Raw genomic sequence first — 25,205 nt, 5'->3', positions numbered from 1 at the left:
TGTCCTTCCAGCTGCCTGGGGCAAGAATGTGCCGCCTGAAACTTTGTCAGACATCTTAGCCCATGAGGTGACACCAAGGATAAACGCCAGCACTGGAATGGCAGAGCAGACAGATGGGAGCCTGATTCCTGATGATACAGTGGAGCTGCCATCCAGCCAGGGTTGCAGACGCCAGTACTGTTTTACTTAAGAAAGCAGTAAACATCTCTCATGAACTTGCTGTTACTTTTGTTGTTGTTGTTATATGTGGCCTAAATGAAGCCTGAAACACCTAGACCTCTGGCCATCCAAACTTTTGGGTGATATACAAGAGGGTGCTGGTGGAAGGCGGTGGAGAAGAACTGAGCCCCTCCAACTTGCCCCCCGCCATGGCACTACAGGCACTTCACAAGAACTCCAGGGAACAATTTGAAAAGCACTGATCTTGTTCACAGCTTCATTTCACAGATGGAGCACTGCGGCCAGAGAAGGGGAGCTATCTGCTGAGTTGCGCCGTGAGCCGGAGAAGGGCCTGACACTTTCCAGTGCCATTCTCCCTATACCCATATCCTTGCTCCCAAAGGACAATTTTCTACAGCAAGCGTCTGCTATTTTAGAAAATGTTGAAAACCGATACACTCTAAAATCACTCACAGGCTTCCTATCAGATTGCTTCACCGGGGCCTCCACAGCCCTGCGCAGTCTGACCCTGCCCACTTCTCCAACCTCCGGTCCTACGTGGCACATTTAATTCTTCAAATCTCCTCCCATTGAGTGGGCTCTATGTCCTCTCCCAATAGCATTTGGCAGAAGTGACAGTGTCCAGGTTGCCAAGCCCAGTCTTTAGGGGGCCAGCAGGCTCTAACTCCTGTCTCTTGGAACACTCACTACCTGGATGCATGCTCTCAGAACCCAGGTGCCATGCTGTCAGAGTCCAAGCCACATGGAGAGGTGAACTATATGTTTGCCAGCCAACTGTCCCGGCTGAGTTCCCAGATGGCACTCAGCATTGCCTGCCAGCCACGAGTGAGCTCTCTTGGACATGCAGCCCAGTCGAGCCTTCAGATGGTGCTAGCCCCAGCCCACTGCTGACTGCATCTTCATGAGACCACAAGCAAGAAGTGCCCAGCTAAGCCAAGTGTCCATCAACAGATGAATGAATAAACAAAATGTGGTCTATACATACACTGAACTATTACTCAGTCTTAAAAGGACCAAAATTCTTACATCTGCTATAACAAGGATGAATCTTGAGGACACTATGCTAAGTGAAATAAGCCAGATACAAAAGGACAAACATTACATGATTCCACTTACATGAGGTACCTAAAACAGGCACATTCATAGAGACAGAAAAGCAGAATACAGGTTGCCAAGAGTAGAGGAAGGGGAATGGTGAGTTACCATTTAATGGATTCAGAGTTTCTATTTGGGATGATGAAAAAGTTCTAGAGATGGATAGTGGTGATGAATGGACAATCGTGTGAATATACAAAATGCTACTGAATTGTACACTTAAAATGGTTAAAATAAATAAAGACATATACTCCATTGGCATATAAACACACTGGTACCATTTTTTTGAAATCTCATGTTTTTGTATGTTTAGAACTGATCTTGCCAGTAATATTTATTATCCTGGTAAATATTGATATTAATTACTCCTCATAAAACATAGTTAGATACTCAATTACAAACTATAATAATTCATTTTAAGTTAGTATGTAAAGGTATGCATAAGTGCATAAAAATGTCTAGAGGGTAGAAGTATATATATCAAAATGCTAATAGTGTTTTTTTGAGGGGTGGTGAGATTATGATTACATTTCATTTCCTCTTTATTAAAAGAAAAACCAATCTCTCACCAAATCTGTGGTGGGTGTCCTAAAGGGTATTCTTTCCAAGAAATTAGGTGTTTAACATGGATTGAAACTTATACAGTTGGGATTCCATAAAGAAAACGGAAAAACAAACAAACAAACAAACAAAAGAACTACCTGGCTAAGCCTAATCCACCCAGAGAACTCTGAGAATAAATTATTGTTGAGCCACTCACTTTTGCAGTGGTTTATTATGCAACAGGCGACGGGAACATCCTGCCACGCTCCTCCTCACGTGCCCCACACCAGCCATCCTGGCCTTCCTGCCCCTTGACCACACCAAGCTTGTTCCTGGAGGGTCTCTGCTCTCCATGTCCTTGCCGTGAAGAACTACTACTCCCTCCAGCTCTTTGCATGGCTGGCTCCTCATCCTTCAGGTCTGTAATGGACATGTGTGTCGTCCCTTATATTCATATGTTGGAGTCCCAATCCCCAATGTGATGGTATTAAGAGGTGGGGTCTTTAAGGTGGTTCGGTTTAGATGAGGTCATGAAGGTGGAGTCCTCATGATGGGGTTAGTACCTTTATAAGAGGCCAGAGCTTGCTCTCTCGCCAGTATGTGGGGATACAGCAAGAAGGCAGCAGTACCTACAAGCCAAAAAGTCCTCACTGGAACCCAGCTGTACTGGAACCCTGAATTTGGACTTCCCAGTCTCCAGAACTGTGCGACATGAATGTCTGTTGTTTAAGCCCCCCAGTCTGTGGTATTTTGTTAGAGCAGCCTGAGCTGATGAAGCCAAGGTTTTAGCCCTGCCAATCACAGGTCACCTGTTTATGTCCTTCAGAGCACTATCTCTTCTGAAACTATCCTATGTAAAAGTTTATTCACTGTCTCCCCCATTAGACTCGGCTCCATCAGGGCAAGGGCTTTATCTGCCTCATTCTTGCCTGTATCCCCAGCATCCACACCAGTGCTTATGACTCAGGAGGTGCTTCTTAAGGAAGGAAGGAAGGAAGGAAGGAAGGAAGGAAGGAAGGGAGGGAGGAAAGGAGGGAGGGAGGGAGGGAGGAAGCTGCTCAGGTTGTCCTAATTCTCTCCAACTGCCTCCAGGGACCACATCTTCCTTTTCCTAAAATTGGCTGTAAGGCACAAGTTTCCCCAAGCTCTCATGCAATTCCTACAACTCAGTGAACTCCAAAGACTATTGGGGCAATGAATAGGTCTTTTGGCAACAGTCCCCAACTGATGCATCCATGCAGCACTGTCCCTTCTCTTCCAACCAGAACCGTGTGCTTTTTCTGGCTCTTGGATTAATTTTGGAGCTACTTTTAGAGCTGGTGTCCTTTTTTCTTTTTTTTCTGGCATTTTGTGAATAGGGGCAAATCTCCATCCTTTGAGGGCAGGTCCAGGTCATTCAGAGGTGGATGGGGAGAATCAAGTAGGTGATTAAATGGGACTGCCTTATCTGGGATCAACAATGAAGAGGATTAGAATCTGCTATGACTGAGTGTCCTCAATAGCGCAAGAAGGCAACCCAAATAGGAATTGGCAGCTGTTAAAGGCACAGCCGTTTTCTCCACCCAGGCTGCCTGGGTTCAAATCCCACACTGCCACTTCAAGCTGTGTGATCTTGGGCAAATGACTTCACTCCTGTCTGCCTTAATTTCCTTACCTGTAAAGCACAGATGACAATAACACCTGTCTCATAGATTTGTGGAAGGGTTAAATGAGTTATTACCTTAGGAGATAGGAGTAAAGACTTAGAACAGTATCTGGCATATAGTAGGAAATAAATAAATATGAGTTATTATATATTAAAGGCTTACATACAGACCTCAGCTGCCCACTCAACAACTGCATTTACCTTGGGCAAGTTATTTAACCTCATAGAGCTGTTTCCTCACCTGTCAAATGGAAACTGATCATAATACCCACTTCATGAAATTTCTCAAAGACTTAAATAAAGCATGTAAATAATAATAGTAACAGCTAACACTGTTGGTCCTCTACAATGTACCAAATACTTCATATACGAGGAGGCAGATACCGCCGTGCTGCTTTCATTAAACCATGGAGGAAACAGTCCAGATAGCTAGAGTGGCTTGCTCAGGGTCACCTGAGAAAGAGGTACAGCTGAGTCGGAGCTCAGGCCTATCTTATTCTGAGCCTGTGCTCGTTTCTCTGGGTCTATCTTTGGTCTACTAAATGCCATGAGCATGCATGAATTCATAAACTCCTTATAGCTCCTAACCCAACTCTGACTTCTAAGCCCACGCTCTTTCTTGCCACACTATAGCATCAAGGGCAAGTGCACTACGTTAGTTGTCATCACTATAACCAAACAGTAGCTAGCTGAAGGCTGAGGCTGGGTCTTCCTCATTTTTATATATCACCTCTGGCCTTTGAGTACTATGTCTCATACATGACAGACGCTCTATAAATATTTCATGGCCTGTGTCTATGCCCTGCTAACCTATTTTTTTAATAGAGCCTACTGGAGCACAACTAAAAAAAGCACATCCAATTATTATCAGGATGACATCATTTCTCAGTCTGTGCCTAAAGTTGTTTTTCTCTAGAAGCTGCTTCCAATTTTCACCTTGTGAAGACAAAGGTAACAGAGGAGTGGTTCTCACGCCTAGAAGAGGAAATCGGGGCTCATGTGATTGCACAATATTCTTTTTATGATATCCTTTATCGGCTGATAAACTCTTACTCAACCTCATGGCAGGTCAATGTCCCACTGTGTCAGGTGTTCAGATGGGAACAGATCACACAGGCTCTCAAGTTCAGCAGACAGAACGGCAGCACCTTTGGTCTCATGTATGAGGGTGTGGTAGAGGGGAAGAGGGTCAGGAAGGTGCTGAATGCCCATGGGCCCCATGCCCCCCATCCCCCCAAGCCCTCCAAATACCTCTGAATCCACTGGTCTTTGTAGGAGGCGCTGAACGAAATGCCTGCAAAAAGCTCCGATTTGTTGAAACTTACACGGAACTGATCCCAAAATGGGCCAAAGGGGTTTCCTTCCTGTAGAAAGAGAGTGGTCAAAGGCTTACTGAGGGGGAGGGAAAGCCAACTGGGGATGGGGCCAAGGAACTATGGGTGGGGGAATCCTGGGTCATCTGACTCCGGCTGAAACACCCTCAGAGGATGGCCCAGTAGGAATGTCACTTTGTAATTCTTGGGCGGGGGCCTGAGGAGGGCAGTTCCACCTCCAGTCCAGTTTCCTGCAGATATTCACCACAGTGTCTGAAGGAGTCTTTCCTGCTCATATGCCACATCCCACTGACCCTGTGGCATTGGTGTGGGTCTGGGGGCGGGGGAAGTGGACCTATGGGCCATTGGTTAGAGCTCTGAGAGACTTACAAGACTAGCTAATCCAATGCATCTTTCAAGATGGAAACCAGAGCTCGGACAGAGTAAGGCACTTGCCCAAGTGCACATAGCAAATGAGGACAGTGTTGGTGCTATAAGCCATCTCCTTTCTCAAATGTCATGGCTCCACCAACAACTCTCCCCAGACTTTAGCATATGCACTGAAAGACACAGAAGATTGCCTTATTCCCAAAGTGTCAGAAATTTACAAATTTCTACTGAAAAAATACAATAGCTTTCCTGTTTACCTGCTGTAAGGCTGGAAAGTACACACATTAGAAGAGTGGACAATGGAGTCCCATTACCCCGGGTTGAATCCCAGCTCCACCACTTGTTTGCTATATGACCTTGGGCAAAATATTGAACCTCTTTGTGTCATACTCAGTGTCCTGTTTCTAAAATGGGGGTGCTAAAAGTACTTTCCTCATGGAGCAGTTTGAAGATTGAGTGGGTTAACAAGTGTAAAGCTCTTAGCATGGTACCCAGCATGTCGTAAGTGCCATGTGAGCATTAGTTGTTATTACTGAGGGGGCACTTTACAGTTTACAAGCACTCTTACACCTGGCCCTCATGACATTTTATGAGCGAGACAGAGCGTCTTTATTTTGTAGGTAGAAATAAAAGCTCAGAGGAAGCAAAGTCCTCTGCCCAAGGTGATACCACTGACAAATGCCAGAAATGGGACTTAAATCTCCATATTTCTATTCTATGCTCTCCGATGCCTAACCCCACATAGTGTCATCGTGCAGTGTTTCAGGAGCCTAGAGGACATGGAACAGGCAAAAAGGGCCCAGCAGACCCACGAGACCCACCTTCATGGGGCACGTCTTCTTATCAGGGCTTCGCTGGGCCGCCACTTCAAAGCAGTATGCCACCCGCCTCTCAGGGGGCCAGTGGGTGGGAGCCAGCTTCTCCATGAAGTCCTCCAGGCTGATGACTCGATGGTAGGCCTGGAGGGGTTCCAGCTTGAAGTACTTCTGGTAGGATACATGGAGCTACAGGAAAAAGGAGAAAAGGAGGGGCAGGGGACTCTCCTCAGCTTCCTAGTGCTTGTTCTGCAGACATGTGTTAAAACCATAAGACCCAGACAGCTGGGACTACATGCCAACGAAAAACTTTTGGCAAAAGACAACAAATTAGGACAGAGACAGACTAGGAGAAGATATCTGCAAACTAAAGAACAACGAGTAATATCTCCCATGTTAAAAAAAATGCCCGCTGATCTATCAGAAAAAAGACAAAGGATGCACGAGAAAATATAGGCAAAGGATAGGAATAAACCACTCAACGGCAAAGGAAACCCAAATAGCCAATACACTCAAAAGATGTGCAACTTTACTAGGTATTAGGGAAAAGCAAATTACAATTATAAGATGTTACTTCTCATCCATGAGACTAGCAAAATTTTAAAAGCTTAACTCGAATCGTTGGTAAGGATGCGGGGAAAGGGGCATTTTCGTACTTGGCTGGAGTAAAAGTGTACATTTTGGAACAACCACTTTGGAATGTAACCTTGCAGCATCTAATGGAATCTAAAATGCTCCTTCCACCACCTTGAGGTATTTGCCCTAGAGAAGTTTTTGCACTCTGCACCAGGAGATGGGTACAAGGAGCAATGATAGTATGGGAAAGAATTTAGAAGTCACACCAAAGACACTAAATCCATGACAGTGCTGCCCCTAGGAGGTGAGGGGTAGGGATTAGGATTAGTCTCTGGAGCCAAGAGAGATCTTATCTTTTAACAGCTTTATCTGTAACATTGTAGCAAAGATGAGAAACTGTGTTAATGATTATCACTAATACTGATGGGTACATGGATGGTGATAATATTAATCTCTGTATTTTCCTAGATTAAAAAAATATTTTTAGAACACCATGGAATAAGATTTAGACATTATCCTATAGGTCAGGGTTCTCAAGCATGTTCCACTAATTCAGGTGGATAAAGAGCTCTGCAATAAAAAGACTCCAGAGTTAAACAGGCCTGGGAAATGCTGTGTTAAACTGCTTTCATTACTACAGGGCTTCTCAGGGCCTTTAATATGCTAATATGCATTTTGAATCTCCAATTTTGGGGGAGATGGGAAATTGAGAATATAATTTCCCAATGTGATTTAATCACTGCACACTTGTTGCATGAGCCATTGGTGTTCGAACATACAGCCGTTGGGAACCTTAACTGTTAGCAACAAGGTCTTGCTGAAGGATTTTAAGCAGAAATAATATGAGGTTTGCTTTCCTTTTTGAAAGATCATTCTGGTGGCGGAGGAGAGAATGTATCGATGTAAGATTAGAGGAGGGAGAGGAATTAGGAGGCTACAGCAACAGTCCCTTTTATTTGTTCAACTGTTCATTCAACACGTACTTTTGAGCATCTCTCATAAGTCCAAGTGAAGATGCAGTGGCATAGACAGGCTAGAAGATGTCGAGGAAGGTAAAGTAGAGTGTAAAGGGAAGCATGTCGGATAACTTCTAGATTTCCTGCTTGGTATCCAGGTGAATGGAGGTGACATAAACTAAGGCTGGGAATATAGGAAGTGACACAGGTTTGAGGGGAAACACGCCAAGTCCAGTTCTGGCTTTGAGAATTTGAGATGTATGTGGGACATCCAAGTAGACTCAAGGGCCAGGGAGTTAGAAACACAGGCCTGTGGTCAGAGGAGAGTCTGGGACACAGATAAATTTGGGAGGTCCATGGAGAAGATTGAAACCCACAAGTGTCAACAGAAATTTATAGCAAAGCAAATAATGGTAGAAATAGCAACTAATATGTATTGAGTGTTGACTTATCGCCAGGTGTTGCAGTTGTTGCAGATACTCATCACATTTCATGGATTGTTCATCTAATTCTAAGAGTAGGGATACAACCATCTCCAGTTTACTGAGGAAGAAACCCAAGCCAACAAAAACTAGATAACTCATCTGAGGTTACAACTAATAAGCAAACAGAAAGAGGAGACACACCTACATTTAAACAGTGGGTGGAAAGAGAGCAGCACTCCCCCTCCCCTTATAAGCACAAAAAGGAACATGCTGAAAGGTCAGGACTAAAGCAGAGACAGGCTATGTCATGGAAGACAGGGGAGTAGAGAAATTCAGGAATGAGAGAGGCTCATAGGGCCACGTGCCACCAGGAGGTCAGTTGAGATAAAGGCTGAGAAACGATCCCTGGAGTGGTAATTCTGAGGTCCCAGGTGACCCCTGTGAAATCAGTCCCAGTGGGGAAGGGGAGCCGAATTGGGATGGGTTGAGTAACCTATAGAAAGTAAGAAGTGGAGACTCAGAAACTGACTCTTGGCTGAGAAGGCAAAGCGAGAGAAAGCAAGCCAGAAGGAGATGAATGGGCAATGTCTAAACCGTACCAGTGAGTGAGAAAAAAAATCAGAGCATCAATGGCTCCCAGTTACTGAGGACTTCCTGGATTCTAAGCATTTTACATTGATGAGCTCAGCTGTTTCTAAGAGCCAGGCATAAAATATTCAAGGCATGCCACAATTGCTAAGTCATGGTGGGAGGTAGCAACAATTATCACCAGCCTATTTTAAAGATGAGGAAACTGAGGCATAAAGAAGTCAAGGACTCTGCCCAGGCGTCACAGCTAGTAAGTGGCCAAGCCAGGCTAAGATCTCAGGTACTTTAACCTCTAACTGTTAAAAACCTCTCTAAACACAGGCACGCAAAAGGAAAAATAAAACCTATGGAGAGAAAAGACTTTGAGAATGAAAATACATACAGTGTTTTGTACATACTAACTATAATTTTTTGAAGTTTATTAAAAACTTTTAAAGTCAATTAATTAAATATCAATTCAGTTCCTACTGCTAGGCTCCTGAGGACACAGTGTGAACAAAGACAGGCACAGGACCAGTGGAAAACACAAAGAATAAGCAAGGAATTAGAGGATGCTGAGCATCACCATGCTAAGGCAGCCCCTTGATGGGATGAGAGGTGGCCCTGGAGCCAAACTTCCTGGGTTTGTGCCCTTAGACACCTTATTTAACTAACCTGTGCTTCAGTTTCTCTTTCAAAACTGGTATCACCCATCACTCCTTTGACCAATGGAATGCAGAGGGTGGGGCCAACCAGGGCTGGAAACGGAGCTTTAGTTTCAGGTCACAGACTATGGAGTCAGACAGACATGGGCTTGAATTCCAGCTCTACCACTCACAAGCTGTGTGACCTTGGGCAAATTACCTAACCTCTCTGAACCTGTTTCTTCCTAGGGATGTAATGAGGGAGAAAAGAGCTGATCTTCATGCCGTTCTCAGAACAGTGCCTGACAGACAGCAGGCAATGGATAATTGTTCCTGATTGTTATTCCAGGGAAGACAGTTCTGGATGGGGGTAAGGCAAGTTCAGAGGGGTGTGCAGTAAAGCCCATGGGGTCAAGCAGAGGTGAAGAGTAGACAAGGGCCTGATACTCAGAGGGAGATACTCACATTGGTGAAGGGAGGCTTGTGATGCTGGTACTCAATCCAAGGAGGTACAGCGAGGGTGCGGTTCAACAGCTTTGCAAATGCCAGGGAGCCCAAGAAGTGATCAGCCTGGTTCCCGAAGCGCCCTAGATGGTATATTGTGGGAGAGGTGAGGCCTGGGGCATCAAGGGCATGGGAAATGCAAGGCCCATAAAGGATGCGGAGCCAGGGGTGGGGAGGGCCAGGGGAGCTGGGAGCATGGGATCATGAGATCAAGTCTGGACTCCCGGGTCTGACAGTCAAAAGGGCTTTCAGGCCCTGCCCCCTCTGCCTCAGCCACTCCAGGTTCCTTGCTGTTTCACAAACATGATCGACACTTCTACTCTACACATTGCCAACCCATGCCTTTTTTTCCGCTGTTCCCTCAGCCAGGAGTGCCCTTCCACCTCTATCTCCACCCACCTGCATAAGAAAGGGCAACTCCAATGCTTTAGTCATTGGGATCCTTTCCCCAAGCCACTGCCATACTCAGTCCCCCTCCTCTGCCTCCCATCTTGGATCTGAGTTACTAACAGTTCTTCACGTTTCTGAGAATGTCCTTTCCCACTTTTTGGCCTCTGTAATGGCTGTTTCCTCAGCCTGTGAATGCATCAGGTGCAAGGACCCTGTCTGATTCTTTTTGTTATCCCTAGCATGGCATCCATTCATTCATTCCACAAACATTATTGAGAGGACACAATGTGCCAGGCTGTCTGCGAGGTGCTAGAATACAGGAGTGGGCAGGAAAGAAAAGTGCTCTGCCCTCAAGCCATTCGCAGTCCAGCTAGGGAGGCATTAATCATGTAAACAAATATATAGTGATAAATGTTGATACGTTCAAGAAAGAAATGAAAAAGTTTGGATAGGAAACAATAAGGAAGAGGTTATTTGGGTTGAGGTCAGTGAAGTCCTTTCTGGTGACATTTAAGCTGCGACCTGAGGATGGGAAGGAATTGGTCTGGCAGAAGTGAAGAGGAGGAGGGTATTCCAGGCAGAGAGGGAATAGCACAGGCAATAGCAGCACAGGATCAAGAACCTGAGTATGTGTGAGGAACAGGAAGGGGATGAGTGGGGCTGTAGATGGAGGACCTGGTGAGGGAGAAGGGAGTGGTGGAGATGGGCAGAGGGCCAAGTCATCACTGTACGGAGCTGGGATTTTAAGAAGGTGTGACTTCTACAATGATGATTCACCACACCACTTAAATTGCACTCCTCAGCCGGCCCTTGGATTCTTCCTTACTTTTCTCTATTTTATTCTCCCACAGCATTCATCCTCTTCTAAGATACTATGTAATTACTTATTTTTTATGTTTACCTTTTAATATCTGTCTTCCTCAACTAAAATGAAGGTTCTACAAGGGCATGGAGTTTTTCTGTCTTATCAATGCCGTATCCCCAGAGCAGAGAATAGGACGGGGGACACAGAGTAAGCGCCCTATAAATATTTGTTGAATGAATGAAAATCTCCCAGAGCCAGCGTTGGATCAGTGACATCAAGTCCTACCCCACTAACTCCATTTACTGGACTCCGGGCTAACTTAGACTTTGCGCAAGACACATAACCTCTCCTGGCCTCAGTTTTCTCATCGGCCAAATGCAAGGTTGGACACAGAGGCCCCTTCAGTGACCGCGCTGGGGCTCTCTCCTGGACTTGTCAAGGTGTCTCTGGGAGCCTCAGAGAAGTGGTTTACAGGAGTAGCCTCGCCCCTCTGGGCCTCAGTTTCCCCATTTGAGCAGAGGGCTCGGGAGGCCTTACCCATGCATGGGCAGTAGAGCAGGTAACCGGCCGGGTCCCAGGAGCCCGCAGGCAGCCCCGGGAGCGGCAGAAGTAGCAGCAGGAGAGACACACGCAGCGCCAGGGGCGGTGATGCCCACGCGGCGGCGCCCATGTCAGCTCCAGAGCCCGAGCGTGCAGGGGCGCGAGCGTCCGCCCCGCTCCCGGCGGTCCCCGCGCGCCGCCCGCGCACCGCCCCGGCCGCTCTAGCCGGCGGGCGGGCGGGACCATAGAGCCCGCGGCACCGCCCCCTCCACGACCCGAGCGCCCGCTCGCGCGGCTCCCACAATGCACCGCACAATGGCCCGACCGCCGCCACTACCGGGGCCTGAGCGGGCCTGGCGGAGCCCGAGCGCGGCCCGGCCCGCAGCGCGGGGCCCGGAGCGCGGTGAGTGCCGGCAAGGGTCCCCTGGGACGGTGGGGAGCGGGTCGGGAGTCCGTCTCGCTGCGCCCGCGCGCCCGGCACCCGGAGCAGTGGCGCCCCTATTCCCGGGCCCCTCAGCGCGGTCGTCCACACCCCCAACCGGGGCCCCCCTCTGCGTCAGCCCGGGCCCTGATAGGCCCCAGGGTGACGAAAACTCTCCCCGGACCCGATACCTGGGTCTGGGGGGCTTGAAGAAACCCCACTGGCCCCCTCCTTTCCGAGACCTGGAGACGCAGCCCGGAGGGTCCCCCACCCCCGACCCCCAGGCTCCCTGGAGACTCAGATAACACGCTGCTAACCTTACTAGGGACCCGGGTCTGGGGGGCGCAGATAAGCTGCACCTGCTCCCTCCCCTCAGACACGCCTACCCAGACCCACATAAACCCCTTTCCTGCTCCAAATAGTCTGCTCTTGACCTCGGTTTCATCTTCCAGAACCACATAACCCCTTTGGAGGCTTCCCTCGAATATCTGGTTCTGGAGAACCCAAATAAGCCCTACCTTAGGGAGTATAGTGACCATACTCCCTAACAGTAGACATCCTTCATCCAAGCACCGTTTTTGTGACTCTTGAAATTCGGGGAATTCACTTGTGACTATCTTCAATCCCGGGAACCTTCCAGCCCTTATAATCCCCAATCGCGCTCTTTTTTTTTTCTCTTTCTTTTTTTTTTGCGGCGAGGGGTCCCTTAGAGATTCAGTTAGCTTGTTCATGGTTCCTTACCATACTTGCCCTTCCTTCCCATCCCTGAGACCTCCTCCAGACTTCTCCCTGAATTTCTGTCCCTTTTCTGGCAGCTGTCCCCACCTCTCTCCCAGACCCCGCCGGGAATTTATCCTTTCCCATCACACAGCGGGGGGGGGGCGGGGGGGTCTAGAAGCTGCTGGAGGAGCCAGGCTATTCCCTGCAAATCCATCCCCACACTGTGGTCTCAGCTTGGTGGCGGAAAGGCACCTGAGGGAGATAAGGGGACAACTGGCGTTGGGAGTTGTTGGTGCTTTCACCTGCCTGTGTCTCCTGGCTTGTGTGTTTTTCCACCTGTCAGCTTGGGACTGTGATAGAGCCTGGCCTTGGGTTTCTAATCCCCTCCCCACACACACCCAAGGTGAGACTAATGGATTGAGGGGGTGTCTAATCAGATTTCCTCTTTATGAAAATGGGGCTGTAGTAGTGAGTTGCAGCCATTTGCTCAAGGCCTTCTCAGGAGTGGGAGGCAGCGAGAATCAGAGGAAATAGTGAATCAAAGGGACTCCAGAGAGGGCCCGTCTATACTGAGAAGTGGTAGCAGCCTAAGAGTAAATTCAGCCCCTGTTGATCCAGTTGGATGTCTCTTGGAATGATGCAAGTCATTGAGACGCTCCGGCTTCCCTGTAATTTAATTCTCCCACCACTCTGGAGTGTGTGTGAGAGAGTGAGTGAAGGAGGCAGCTATTCTCATGCCCCGCTTTCCTTCTCACTGTTTTCCAGCCAGTCAGTGTGTCTTTTGGATTTGTTTCTGGTGCCCAGGTCAGGACCTGGTTTTTTTCTTTACGTCTATTTATAATTTCCCAATTGCTATTTTGGGTTCTGCTTAAGGGAAGATTCTGTCCACCCCAAGGAACGTTCCAGGATGTGCTTCCTCCTCAGCAGGTGTTGAATTGAGTTCTTCAGATCCCCAAGTAGCGGGGCAGGAGGGATAAAAGCTATTTTAGGGTAGTCACTGAAGTGGAGCTGTTAATCCTCTGTGGGTCTCTCTAGTTAAGAACACTTAGCGATTAACCCTTTCCTTGCTGCAGGGGGCTTTTTCTCAAAAGTTTTTGGGGAGGGTTGGGAGAATTCAAGTGTAGCAGTAGAAGGTGGGAACATGCAACTTAATACAAAGGCAAAGCTAATAGCTGCCTTTTGTTGGGTACTTACAGCAAGCCAAGCCCTATGCTGAGCCCCTTGCATACCTGACTAAAATAATCCTTACAACAAGCCTGTGAGGTAAGTATTTTTAGCTTTACAGATGAGGAAACAGGCTAATAATGGAGAAAGAACACAGTTTCTATAGAGATGATGTAACACCATAAAAACTATAGTTTCATCAGAGGGCAGCAGGCATCATGGCTCACAATAGACAGACTAGGGAGCAATTTGTCTCCTTCCCGCTTCCAAAGAGGGCCAGCCATACAGAGTTGTCAGCACGCATTTGTATTTGGGGTATGGAGCCTTAATAGAAGTGATTCCTAAAGTGAAAGACCTCTGGCCCAAGATATGGTGCTGGGAGAAGGTAAAGTGAGGGGGACTTGTTAGAGGGGATGTGCTGAGGGTTCATTGTGAGGTGAAAAGGGGAAGGCTGCATTTTGGGGAGATGTTGGGAAGGGAAGGGAACTCATTCTGAGGTCTGAGCAGCAACATTAAAAGGGGGGGAATGAAGTGCTACTCAGGCCCCATATAGAAAAGAGTCAGACACAATTTAGACCTCAGAGACAGCTCTGCATGTATTCACACATTTTGTCAGGTGCTTTGACGAATGTTGTCTCGCTTAATCCTTCACGAGAATATTATAGGTAAGGAGAATAAATCTCTATTTTAGAAATTGAGGAAACAGGTTCAGAGAAACAAAATAACCTGCCCTTAGTTTCACAGCCAGTAAGAGGCAGCTCTTCTGATAGCAAGTCCAAGGTTCTTTCCACGCTACCCCCTCTTCAGATCAGGCGCCAGAGGAATCTTAGGATGAAAATCTACCAAGTTTTATACCAGTTACTGGGAGAGATAGATTGTGTTTGTTTTATGGGAACAGGTTCTGTCAGCTTCTCTATAGTTGTTAAGATTAGCATGTGAGACCAGAAGAGCAGCTTTGAAAGAGAAGTAGAATTCTTTGACAGTTTTGCTGAGGAAGAAGTCTGAAGGAATAGGCCTGATAATGTGAGAGAAGCCCAGGAATCTTTCTGGGTGAGAGGAGTTTGCAGACAAAGGACAGGAAAAGAGACTAGATTCCCAGAAGGGTTCCTAAGGTAACACTAGTAGCTTTGGTTATCCAGCCGCCGTGCAGTTACTTTAGGTAAGGGCTTCTGCTGTGCTTTTTTAAAAGCTTAGGGGGAATAGGATCAGGGTGTTGGCTGTTTTCTTTTTAAAGCCATAGCCCCATTAAAGGCAGATCAAGGCAAGCACATGGCTGCTGCCTTCCTTCTCTGGTTCTATCGGTACTACCTCGTGAGCTCTTCTTAGCCACCGCCAGCCTGTTTCCTAGAAGCCCATTACTCACTCTTTCAGTAGCAGCATATTAAAGTGCTGTGTCTTGTTTGTGCTTGTTCAGGAGAACATATGAGGTGGATGTGTGGGAGGTGGGGGACGTATTATTCTCTTTCTGAGTTTGCGTGGAATTTCCAGGGCTAGGCTCCCTTCTCACATCAGCCAGAGTGATGCAACTTGCTTCCCTCTGGCTGCCATTCCCAACTTTCCAGAGGCTGAGGTGCATGATTTCAGATATCAAGGGGGAACAGAATTTGACTTTGAAGGTAGGGGAAATTCCCTCCAAACTAGACGTTCAAACTCATGCTCGCTGTCTACCCAATTCCAAGATGCATAGTAATTGCTGGTATTATAAACAGGTAATTCCACCCTTGTGAAGAAGGGGGGAACTCAAATAATGAAAGCCAGATGGCAGAGGCCTTTGAGGTTTATAGTGAAGCAGGTAAATATGCCATGACTTGAAGGCTAAACTGGGACTAGTTTTTAGTGCTACCTACGCCTCCCCAGCACATGACTCATGCAAAATGCAGCCACCTTTGTGCAGATCTTTCTAGGCAAATCTCCACTCGTGATAGGGGAAATGTTTATCATATTACATTGCAATATTTCTTCAACAAGAGCATTGGTTCCTGAACAGGACGTAGCTCATGTTAATGATGAGCAAAGCTCTCTGGGGCATGAACCCGCTGATCGCATCATCTCGTTCACGGCCAGTCTGTTGGATAAATGGTCACTGTAAGCAGCAGGTGCTAATGAGCTGAGCAAGCATTCTGTAGCCCACAGCTAGATTGTGTGGTTGGAGCCCTCCCCAGATTCTTGTGGGCAATTCCCACATACCCCTTGTGCTGCTCCCTTCACATGGAAAAGCCTCGACCATATTTTGGCATGACCTCTTCAAAAGGAATCCCTGTTGTAGCAAGTTGAATTGCGGTTGGTAATCTGTGATGAGTTTGTGAGTGTGAATATCTGTCGTCGCTCTTTTGAGAGTCAGGACCAAAACTCCCATTCTCTCTTCCTCTGAGTTGGTGTCAGGAAAGTTGTGTCACCTTGCTCCAGCCCCCACCCCCACCCCTTCTACTCAACAAGAGAAAGGATCAGACATCAAGATAATGTCTCCACACTTTGAAGGACTGTAAACCCAGTTTAAACCAGAACTTCCTGAGCATATGTTAAGCTCAGGAGAATCAACTTGCATTCAATGACTAATTTACTCATCTAAAAGAAAGTTGAGTGTGGTTCTCTAGATGCTGGGTGATGAAAGAGATGTTCTCTGAGCCCTCAAAAAATCAAGAGTTTGGTTGAGGAGACTAAGTTCTAATGCAAGTGTGTTACCTGCTTGTAATGAAGAAATGCATGTGCCTATGAGATCTGTAGGAGGGACCACTCAGCACCTTGGGCTATTGGACAGGCTTTGCTAAAGAAGCGTGGTCTGTGCCCAAGACCGTGAGTCCCAGAGAGGTGGTGGAGGGCAGGATGGGACCAGTACGAGGTAAGGGGAAATGCTGACTGTGCTGTACGTGTATTGCCTCCTCAGACAGAACCTCTCGATGTAGATGTACTTCTAAGAAACACATCTGGCCCCTGGGGCTGACTTTCCAGGGTGTAAATTTCCTAAGTAAAGGCTTCTCCTCTGTTGCCTTTTGGACATTTTATTGCTCCTTAGCACTTCCATGAGGAGAAGAATTGTGGAAAGTAGTGGGTGAGGGGGAATTAGGGTAAAGAGGAGGAAGAGGAGCTGCTATCTCTAAGTTTAGTGGAAAGGATGTAAAAGAGAAGTTAGAAGAGAAAGTTCGGAGTTTAGGGCTTTTACTTCCTCAGTTGATCTTGTTTCCTGTTAGCTTAGGTGGTACAAGTAATAATGGTTACCACTAAGCACTCAGTAGGTGCCCAGCCTTCTGCTGAATACTTTATATTCATTATCTCATTTAACCCTCAAAACATTCTTATGACTTAAGAGATTATTATGTCTATTTTGTAAATGAGGAAACAGTTTAGGGAAGTAAGTAATTGGCTGAAAGTCACATGGCTTCTAAGTGGAAGGGCTGGGATTGGAACGGGGATCTGGCTGCCTCTAGAGCCCATGCTTTCATGGCATTGGGCCCCCTAACACCAGGTGTTCTGATATTTCAGGTGAAGAGATTGTTTTCTGAAGGCTGCGTTGGAGGCTGTGACAGAGCAGAGAGCCCGTGTGGAGCCGATGGGGAGGCTTTCTGAATAACATGGCCCTTCGCCATTAGCCTTGCCATGACCACATTTTTCACCAGCGTCCCCCCCTGGATTCAAGATGCAAAGCAGGAGGAGGAAGTGGGCTGGAAACTAGTTCCCAGGCCGCGGGGCCGGGAGGCGGAGAGTCAAGTGAAGTGCCAATGTGAAATCTCGGGGACACCCTTCTCAAATGGGGAGAAGCTGAGGCCTCACAGCCTCCCCCATCCAGAGCAGAGACCATATAGCTGCCCTCAGCTGCACTGTGGCAAGGCTTTTGCTTCCAAGTACAAGCTGTATAGGTAGGTGACACTCCCATACCTCTTCCTGCCACAAGGCTTCCAGAGGACAAAGCAAGACAGACTCCACTGATGTGGCAGGAGAATAGAGGTTAATTTGTCCCCTAAGTGTGCCCGGAATGCCAGCCATTTGAGGTCACTCACTAAAAAATAATGGTGGTGTTTTTTATTCAAACATTAGAATATGATAGGTACAATATCAGACAGCCATGAACAAATTAGATTGAGCATTTTTTTCAATACTACTTCCCCACCCATCAGATAATTTTAGGCAGAAATTAGGAATTTGTCTTAGAACTTTCGAAGAAAAAGGGGACACTGGCCCAATCTGTAAATTTTAGAGTGGAGGCTTAGAGTAGGGAAATAACTTACCCAAGGCCACATAGCTTCTTAGATCCAACCACATGCCTCTTCTGCTAAACCAGCCTGCCATTCAATATGATTGCTTCTGTGTCTGTAGAGTCCCTGGTATCCTCTGGGTCAGTGGCTTTCCTGAAACTTGTAAGCCCAAGAACCCCTGCAAAAGTGAAATGGAAGGTGAAAACCCTACTGTAAAGTAGGTACGGCAGAGCAGCTTTGAAGTGAGGGGGCCCTGCTTGGAATCAGTTTTGATTTTATCCTTGCCTTTCCATCAGAGGAACATGAGATAGACTGCCTGATGCATAGTCTTTCATCCATTCATCTATCAAACTATCATTTATTGAGTTCCTGCTACATAGCAGGCACAGATAGATGGGGGTGCTGGCCCTCCTTGCGTTTACTATTTTAACAGTGTGGACAGACAGCAAACAAGTGAACACACGAACAAGATAACCACAGAAAGCCTCAGTTCCTTGTCTGGAAAACAGTTGATAGGAAGGAACTTTAACAGGTAACAGTAGTATGTGAGCAGGATTGCCCTCGTGACAGTTTGTGGTCCTCAGGAATGCTTTGATTCTGTGTGCTCCTGTGTCTGAGGTGGACTCCACTTGGGGCTGTCCTGTTAGACTATCTTAGTGACAGTATGGGTGTCAGTGGGAGGCGTCAGGAAAGGTCCTGGTCCAGGAGGCAGGAGCCCTGTCTCCACCCATAGTCACCATGTGATCTTAGGTGAGTTACTAAACCTCTTTGGGCTTCAGTTTTCTCACCTGCAAAATGAGGGTAGTGGCCTATGGATCACTCAGTGCCTCCCTCTTACATTATCATGTCAGTTAGGTCACAGGAGGTTATTAGTAACCCTCAGGCACAAGTAGTCACATAGCATGAGGGTAACGGGGATGTTTGATGCCCTTCAGGTAGAAAGGATCACTAGAGACGTGGTGGCATACCTAGGTGAACCCAGTTCTCAAGAAGGTCTGTATTTAAATTCAGCCTCTGCCACTTAACTGGTGGGTGGGGCTGCCCTGTGCTTCAGTCTGTTATGGAGAACAAGGTTAATGCCATAGCTCACATGGCCTGGCAAATGGTGGGCCCTCGAAGTCTTGCTGAGTTGATTCTGAATATATTATGGCGCTCTCAATTGTAATTCCTGGATTCTGAGCTGCTTTCCAGCCAAATGGGAGCAGGCACACCAAGGGACGCAGAGGTGCCATACCATGAAAATATTGTTTAAATGTTGCTGGTTTATATGGCAAACAATTTAAATGGTACAATGGGCATTCAGTGAAAAATGAATTGTCCTCACACCCAGAGCCACTATTCTCCCCAGAGGCAACCGTGGGGTCAGTTTCTTGTGTGTCCTTGCTGAGACATTCAAACATTGTATTCTCTTCCCTTTTTATTTTCACAAGGGATTGTATTACACACTATATTGAACTTCCTTTTTCGACTCAGCCCCCTATATCTTAGGAGATTGTTCCAGATCAGGAAGTTTAGATACATTTCATTTTCCCTTTATTGTGTCATTTAAAATTTTTTAAATATAATTTCTTGAAAGGGAAATAACACGTAATTCAAAATTCAAAAGCCATACAATAAAAATACTCCTTCATACCTACCTACATACTGCATATTTCTTCTCATAGGCAACCAGTATTATCAATTTCTTATATATCCTTCCAGAAATATTTTAAGCACATGCAGGCAAACTGACATACATTTCCCTCTTTTCACATGCATAGTACTATTCTGTATGCACTATTCTGTCTCATTGCTTTCTCATACTTACTATAGCGTAGGAGCTTGTTCCCTGTGGGTACATAGAAAGCTGACTCAACTTTTTTTAAATTTGGGTCATTTTTTGGACTTACCATAATTTATTTAACCAGTTCCCTATTGATGGATATTTAGATTGTTCCTGATGTTTTGCTACTTTATATAGTGCTGCAAAGAATAGCAGTACCTACGTGATTCTGCAGGTGGGTGAGGATATCTATAGAATATAGTTGGCATGGTATTCCACTCCATTCCATTGCATGGCACTATCATAATTTTTATGTCGAGTTCCCTGTTAATGGACCTGGGTTGTCTGACCAGTCCTTGTGACCTCCTCTCTTTTTCTTCTCTCTTCCATCCCTACCCCAGGCACATGGCCACCCACTCAGCCCAAAAACCCCACCAGTGCATGTACTGCGATAAGATGTTTCACCGCAAGGACCATCTCCGGAACCACCTGCAGACCCACGACCCCAACAAAGAGGCCCTCCACTGTTCTGAGTGCGGTAAGAATTACAATACGAAGTTGGGCTATCGGCGCCATCTAGCCATGCATGCCGCCAGCAGCGGTGACCTCAGCTGCAAGGTGTGCCTGCAGACCTTTGAGAGTACCCAAGCCCTGCTAGAGCACCTGAAGGCCCACTCACGCCGGGTAGCAGGCGGTGCCAAGGAGAAGAAGCACCCCTGTGACCACTGTGACCGGCGGTTTTATACTCGTAAGGATGTGCGGCGGCACCTGGTAGTGCACACAGGCCGGAAGGACTTCCTGTGCCAGTACTGTGCCCAGCGGTTTGGCCGCAAGGACCACCTGACACGGCATGTCAAGAAGAGCCACTCTCAGGAGCTGCTCAAGATCAAGACAGAGCCAGTGGACATGTTAGGCCTACTCAGCTGCAGCTCCACAGTCAGCGTGAAGGAGGAGCTTAGTCCCGTGCTATGCATGGCCTCTCGGGACATGATGGGGGCCAAGGCCTTCCCTAGCATGTTACCCATGGGCATGTACGGCGCCCACATCCCTTCCATGCCTAGCGCAGGCGTGCCACACTCCCTGGTGCACAACACGCTGCCCATGGGTATGAGCTACCCTCTGGAATCCTCACCCATTTCTTCTCCAGCTCAACTTCCTCCAAAATACCAGCTTGGATCTACCTCATACTTGCCCGACAAATTGCCCAAAGTGGAGGTGGATAGTTTTCTGGCGGAGCTTCCTGGAAGCCTGTCTCTCTCATCCGCTGAACCCCAGCCCGCCTCACCTCAGCCGGCGGCAGCTGCGGCCCTCCTAGATGAAGCACTGCTCACCAAGAGCCCCGCCAACCTCTCTGAGGCCCTCTGCGCTGCTAACGTGGACTTCTCCCACTTACTGGGCTTTCTTCCACTCAACCTGCCCTCGTGTAACCCTCCCGGGGCCACAGGAGGCCTGGTCATGGGCTACTCTCAGGCTGAGGCACAGCCCCTGCTCACCACATTGCAAGCTCAGCCTCAAGATTCCCCAGGAGCTGGGGGACCGCTGAACTTCGGGCCTCTGCACTCCTTGCCTCCTGTCTTCACTTCTGGCCTGAGCACCACCACTCTGCCTCGTTTCCACCAGGCATTCCAGTAGCCTCCAAGGAGGCCCTCAGCTCAGTCTTGGACTCTGTCAGAGAGCCTAAGTACCCATCCTCCCTGCATCCCCCATGAAGGCAGCTGAGCTTTCAGAGCTGGGTTCAAACAGAAAAAATTCCAGTATCTGTATGGAGCACTTGGTTTGGGGTCTCAGGCTCCAGGATCAGTTCCAGGAGGAGCCTTGAGCCCCAACCCCATGAAAAGATCGCATACTATAGGACTTCAGGTATTTTTACTTTTTTTTTTAATCTGAATCGGGAGCCACACTTAGCCCTCTCCTTCTCCACAGTGTCAGAACCACCTTCTCTTTTGGAGAAGGGGGAGGCCTGTTGGAGACACAGAGGGTTTCATTTTGGATGACCTCGAGAGAAATAGCTCAAGAAGCCCACCTTCCGGTCCCAACCTGCAGACCCCACAGCAGTCAGTCAGGCCCTGCTGCAGAGGGCCACCCGGCTCCATCACCTGCTTCCGACTGACGGGCAGGAAGGAGAGCGGGCCTCTGTTCTTCCCCCCCCCCCCAATCCCTCCTGTACCAGCGCCTCCATTGTCAGTCAGTGTTGTCCAGCAACGGTACCGTTTACACAGTCGCTTCAGACACACCATTTCACCTCCCTTGCCGAGCTGTTAGCCTTAGAATGATTGCAGTGAACATTGTTTACACACCATGAATTCATTCCCATCAGTCCATTCCAGTTGGCACCAGCCAGACCCATTTGGTACCTGGTGTTAACTGGAGCCCTGTTTACAAGGCGGAGTCAGGTCTTGCTGACTTCACTTCACTTGAGGTCACATTTTTCCCCTGTGGGGAAATAAATTGACTTTGGACTGCTTCAGTCTCTGCCATCTTCCATGACTGTGTCTGTTCCTGCCCTCCTCAGCAGTGTCTGCAGGAGACAGGCAAGAAGGTTGGAGCAGTTTTCTCACAGGTCTGCAGTTCTTTTTTTCTCCAAGTGTACGTCATGACCCCCTCATTTTCCTTTTGAACTGGAGAGGGGAAGAAATGAAAGGCATGCCCACTTCATCGTCTCCCCATTCCCTGACCCCACCCCTGAATATCATGAGTTGTTATTAGTCTTAGAAGGAGGGACTTGGGTTCGAGGCTGGTGTGAATGGCAAAGAGGAGGGTGTGAACCCCTCATTTGTCTTCTACCTGTCCCTTTTCCAGGAAGTTGTGGAATTATTGGAAGAAGACTTATTAGAAAGTTAGGACTGGGCAGATAGCTGAGTCCTAATCTGTGGGTGCATCACTGCCTCCCACACCAAACTTTTTTCTTTGCCCACAGTGTCCCTCCTCTCTCCTCTACTTGGCAGTTCCCTTGGACTCAGGGCCACTGTGCATAGGCTCCTCTGCTCTCCATCAAAGAACTTCCACCTTCCTCTTATGGCCCTCCTCAATCCTCAGCAAGGTTTCTTGCAACAAACGATTAGTTCTTCTCTTCTGACTTGTGGGGCTCTCTGCCACAGACAGCGTAGTCCTTGCCCAGCCGAACCCCATCCCAGCTTCATCTCAGTTCTGCATGGGCACTCTTTCCACTCATGGAAGGAAGGGAGCTCGGGAACCACCGATGTGGGACCCTCGTGAGACACCTCCACTCTGATTCAGAAACACACTTCTACCTCTTTACTGTTAACTCCTACAGATGCAGCCAGCAGTTTCTGGGCACTTCTCTCAGCGGGTACCTCATGCTGGCTTCTCCACTAGGGTTTCAGGACAAACTACCAAGGAACTACTGCCTCAGCCTCCTCTAGTCCTCCTCCGTCCCTTCTGTCTAGAAATCACTTTGGTCTGTCATCAGGAACTGAGCAGGTCCAAGACCCAGGCTTCTGCTTCAGCCCAGGCCAGTACTCTTTGAGGTGAAAGCCTTAAAATGTAGCTCCCTACTCCTTGATTGGAAGCAATGTGGAGTGAATAAGCATATTTTGATTTAGTCAGGGTAGCTTGACTACCTTAAAAAAAAAAAAAATCAAAACCAGATATAAAAATGTCTGGCAAGGTTAGAATCAGACTAGGTGATTTGCTTCTAAAAATTAGTTTCTGTGAGTCCCAGGGACTGATTAAGGTTTATTTTTAAAAGCGTCCACCTTGGTACGCAGTCACCTCCTGCATGCTATGCATGTTACTGGGACTCGTATTTCGGGAAATGGCACGTGAGGATCCGAGCAGGACTCAGTGCTGCCATTCTCCTGGTCTCTGGTCTTCATCACTAGACCCAGCAACCTTTCACCACCTCTCTGCCCACTTCCCTGCACCCTTCGTTTCCAGAGGCAAAGGGGCCTCTGGCCACAGGATGTAGTCTCAGGCTGTTAGTGGAGCCCCCTCCTCTCTGCTCTTTCCTGTTCCGTGAGCCTCTTCCCCCATTCGTGATGCTGGGAAACTTATAGGACAGGCCAAGCAACTATTTAAAACCTTGGAACTGGGGCCCTTGCCCCTCCTCCCTCCTCTTTTTCCATCCTGTCCCTCCTTTCCTCTTCCTTCAATGCCCTCACCACCCACAAGGAATTTCCCTATCACTGTGTACTTTGCTGGTGCAGAGGAACATCCGCCTTCACCTTTTTTGGGGGGTGGGGGGCCATAGCCACCCAGCTGTTTCTTAAATCTCCCTTCTCATAATTTAAAAAAAAAAAAAAAAAGCCTCATTGGCCTGGTTGTTCAAAGGATAAGATTAGCTTTATCCTACACTCAGTACCAAACCCACTTCAGTACCCTTACTGAAGCCATGAGAGCCTGAGGGGCATCTGCCCAGGACAGGAGCCATAGCATGTGGCAGAGACCAAACAGGGACCAGGAAAAGGGTGATGTCCCCTTTCCCCACCACCTCCTCCAACCTCTGTCAGCAGTAAGCTGCCCTGAACACGGGACAGGTACCTCCCACCCTGCACAGGAGCTGGTCAGCGTTGGGTACAGCCCTGGGGGCCAGGGAATGACATGCTCAGCTGTGTCAGTGCAGAGGATCTGTGCACATCTTAAAAGAGGTGAGAGGTAGGGAAAGGAGCACCAATGAGTTCTTTCCCCCAACCTTTTAAAAATGGCATTTTGTTAATGGAAATCTGGGAAGCAGGTGTGATTACTTTTTTGCTCGTAGATATTGTCCTAAGTTGAAATTCTCCCACTGCCCTAAACTTTCCCTGAGTAGTCCTTTAAATCCTACCCCCCTTCTCTTTGATAGCTGTTTTCTCCCCCCTCCCCTAAGCCCCCCCCCTTATCTAGGAGCTGTTTGTAAGCACGATTTTTTTTAACAGTTTATATTGTACAGGATCAATATTTTGCTTTTTAACAAGGATATTTATGTAATAAACTTTGCCTTAGGCAGGTGTTGGCCAGAAAAGTCCAGATTCCTCTGGGACCTTACCCTGGCCTCTCCTGGAGCTCTGAACCTGCTGTGGAAGGAACTGGCTGTGACCTTCACCACTGGAGAGGAGGGTCTGTGGCGGGGGAGGGGTGTTCTGGCTCTGACGGGGGGAAGGATTCACGGAGGTAACCTAGTGCCTCTGTGGGGGGGCGGTTAGGAAGAAGTATTCCAGCCTGATTTCCTCGGATGCAAGCTGACTTCCTTAGCCGATTCTCCCCATATGCACCCCTCCACCTCTGAATTTTCGGCACTAGAACTCCTGAAACACCACTTCTCATACGCCTCACCCCTCCCTCCCAGTGGTCAAGGCTTGGGAGCCACTCTTTCGTAACGCCAGATTATTTAATGAGAAAAATACAAGACAAAAACCTTCTAGCACTTTGTAAACACAGTGAATAACCTCTTGGAGTATTTTTGGCTTTATATAAAACAAGGTTTTTAATTGTAAAATATAAGTGCCATTAGAAAATGCACAGGGCGTATCTTTGTTAAAGTAGATTTTTCAATGTTTTACAGAATTACATTTTCAAAAAAAGGTTTTTATAATGAAGTTGTTTATTAAAAACTTCTGAATGA

General features: G+C 47.6%; 2 protein-coding genes across 4 annotated transcripts in view; one reads left to right on the top strand and one right to left on the bottom strand.

The window, feature by feature from the left end:
- Positions 1–12,616, bottom strand: part of POFUT1 (protein O-fucosyltransferase 1) — a 23,572-nt gene extending 10,956 nt beyond the window's left edge. The window contains exons 1-4 of one of the 2 annotated variants that reach the window (XM_019645759.1): positions 12,551–12,616; positions 9,615–9,736; positions 5,988–6,170; positions 4,715–4,827 (exon numbers count right to left, since the gene is read on the bottom strand). In XM_019645759.1, coding sequence (XP_019501304.1) covers positions 4,715–4,827; positions 5,988–6,170; positions 9,615–9,736; positions 12,551–12,572 — 440 coding nt within the window. In that variant the 5' untranslated portion in view covers positions 12,573–12,616. Of the gene's footprint in view, positions 1–4,714; positions 4,828–5,987; positions 6,171–9,614; positions 9,737–11,385; positions 11,595–12,550 lie in introns of those variants that run through there. The other variant, XM_019645758.1, reaches the window with a different exon arrangement.
- Positions 11,671–25,205, top strand: PLAGL2 (PLAG1 like zinc finger 2). 2 transcript variants are annotated; one of them, XM_019645756.1, is made up of 3 exons: positions 11,671–11,791; positions 17,174–17,547; positions 20,047–25,205. In XM_019645756.1, the coding sequence occupies exons 2-3, from the start codon at positions 17,288–17,290 to the stop codon at positions 21,275–21,277; spliced, it is 1,491 nt and encodes a 496-aa protein (XP_019501301.1). In that variant the 5' UTR covers positions 11,671–11,791; positions 17,174–17,287; the 3' UTR covers positions 21,278–25,205. The 2 variants fall into 2 exon arrangements, with proteins under 2 accessions (XP_019501301.1, XP_019501302.1); XM_019645757.1 differs by lacking the exon at positions 17,174–17,547.

This window comes from Hipposideros armiger, unplaced genomic scaffold (genome assembly GCF_001890085.2).
Source record: "Hipposideros armiger isolate ML-2016 unplaced genomic scaffold, ASM189008v1 scaffold_94, whole genome shotgun sequence".
Lineage (NCBI taxonomy): Eukaryota > Metazoa > Chordata > Mammalia > Chiroptera > Hipposideridae > Hipposideros > Hipposideros armiger.
The sequence above is the reverse complement of the archived record's forward strand: the minus strand, read 5'-3'. Positions and strand labels throughout refer to the sequence as shown.

What these genes read in the sequence shown, in the direction of transcription:
- PLAGL2 (XM_019645756.1), top strand. Translation starts at nt 17,288, where the DNA reads ATGACCACATTTTTCACCAGCGTCCCCCCCTGGATTCAAGATGCAAAG. An exon ending in TCCAAGTACAAGCTGTATAG is followed by an intron (nt 17,548 to 20,046) that starts GTAGGTGACACT and finishes TCCCTACCCCAG; the next exon opens with GCACATGGCCACCCACTCAG.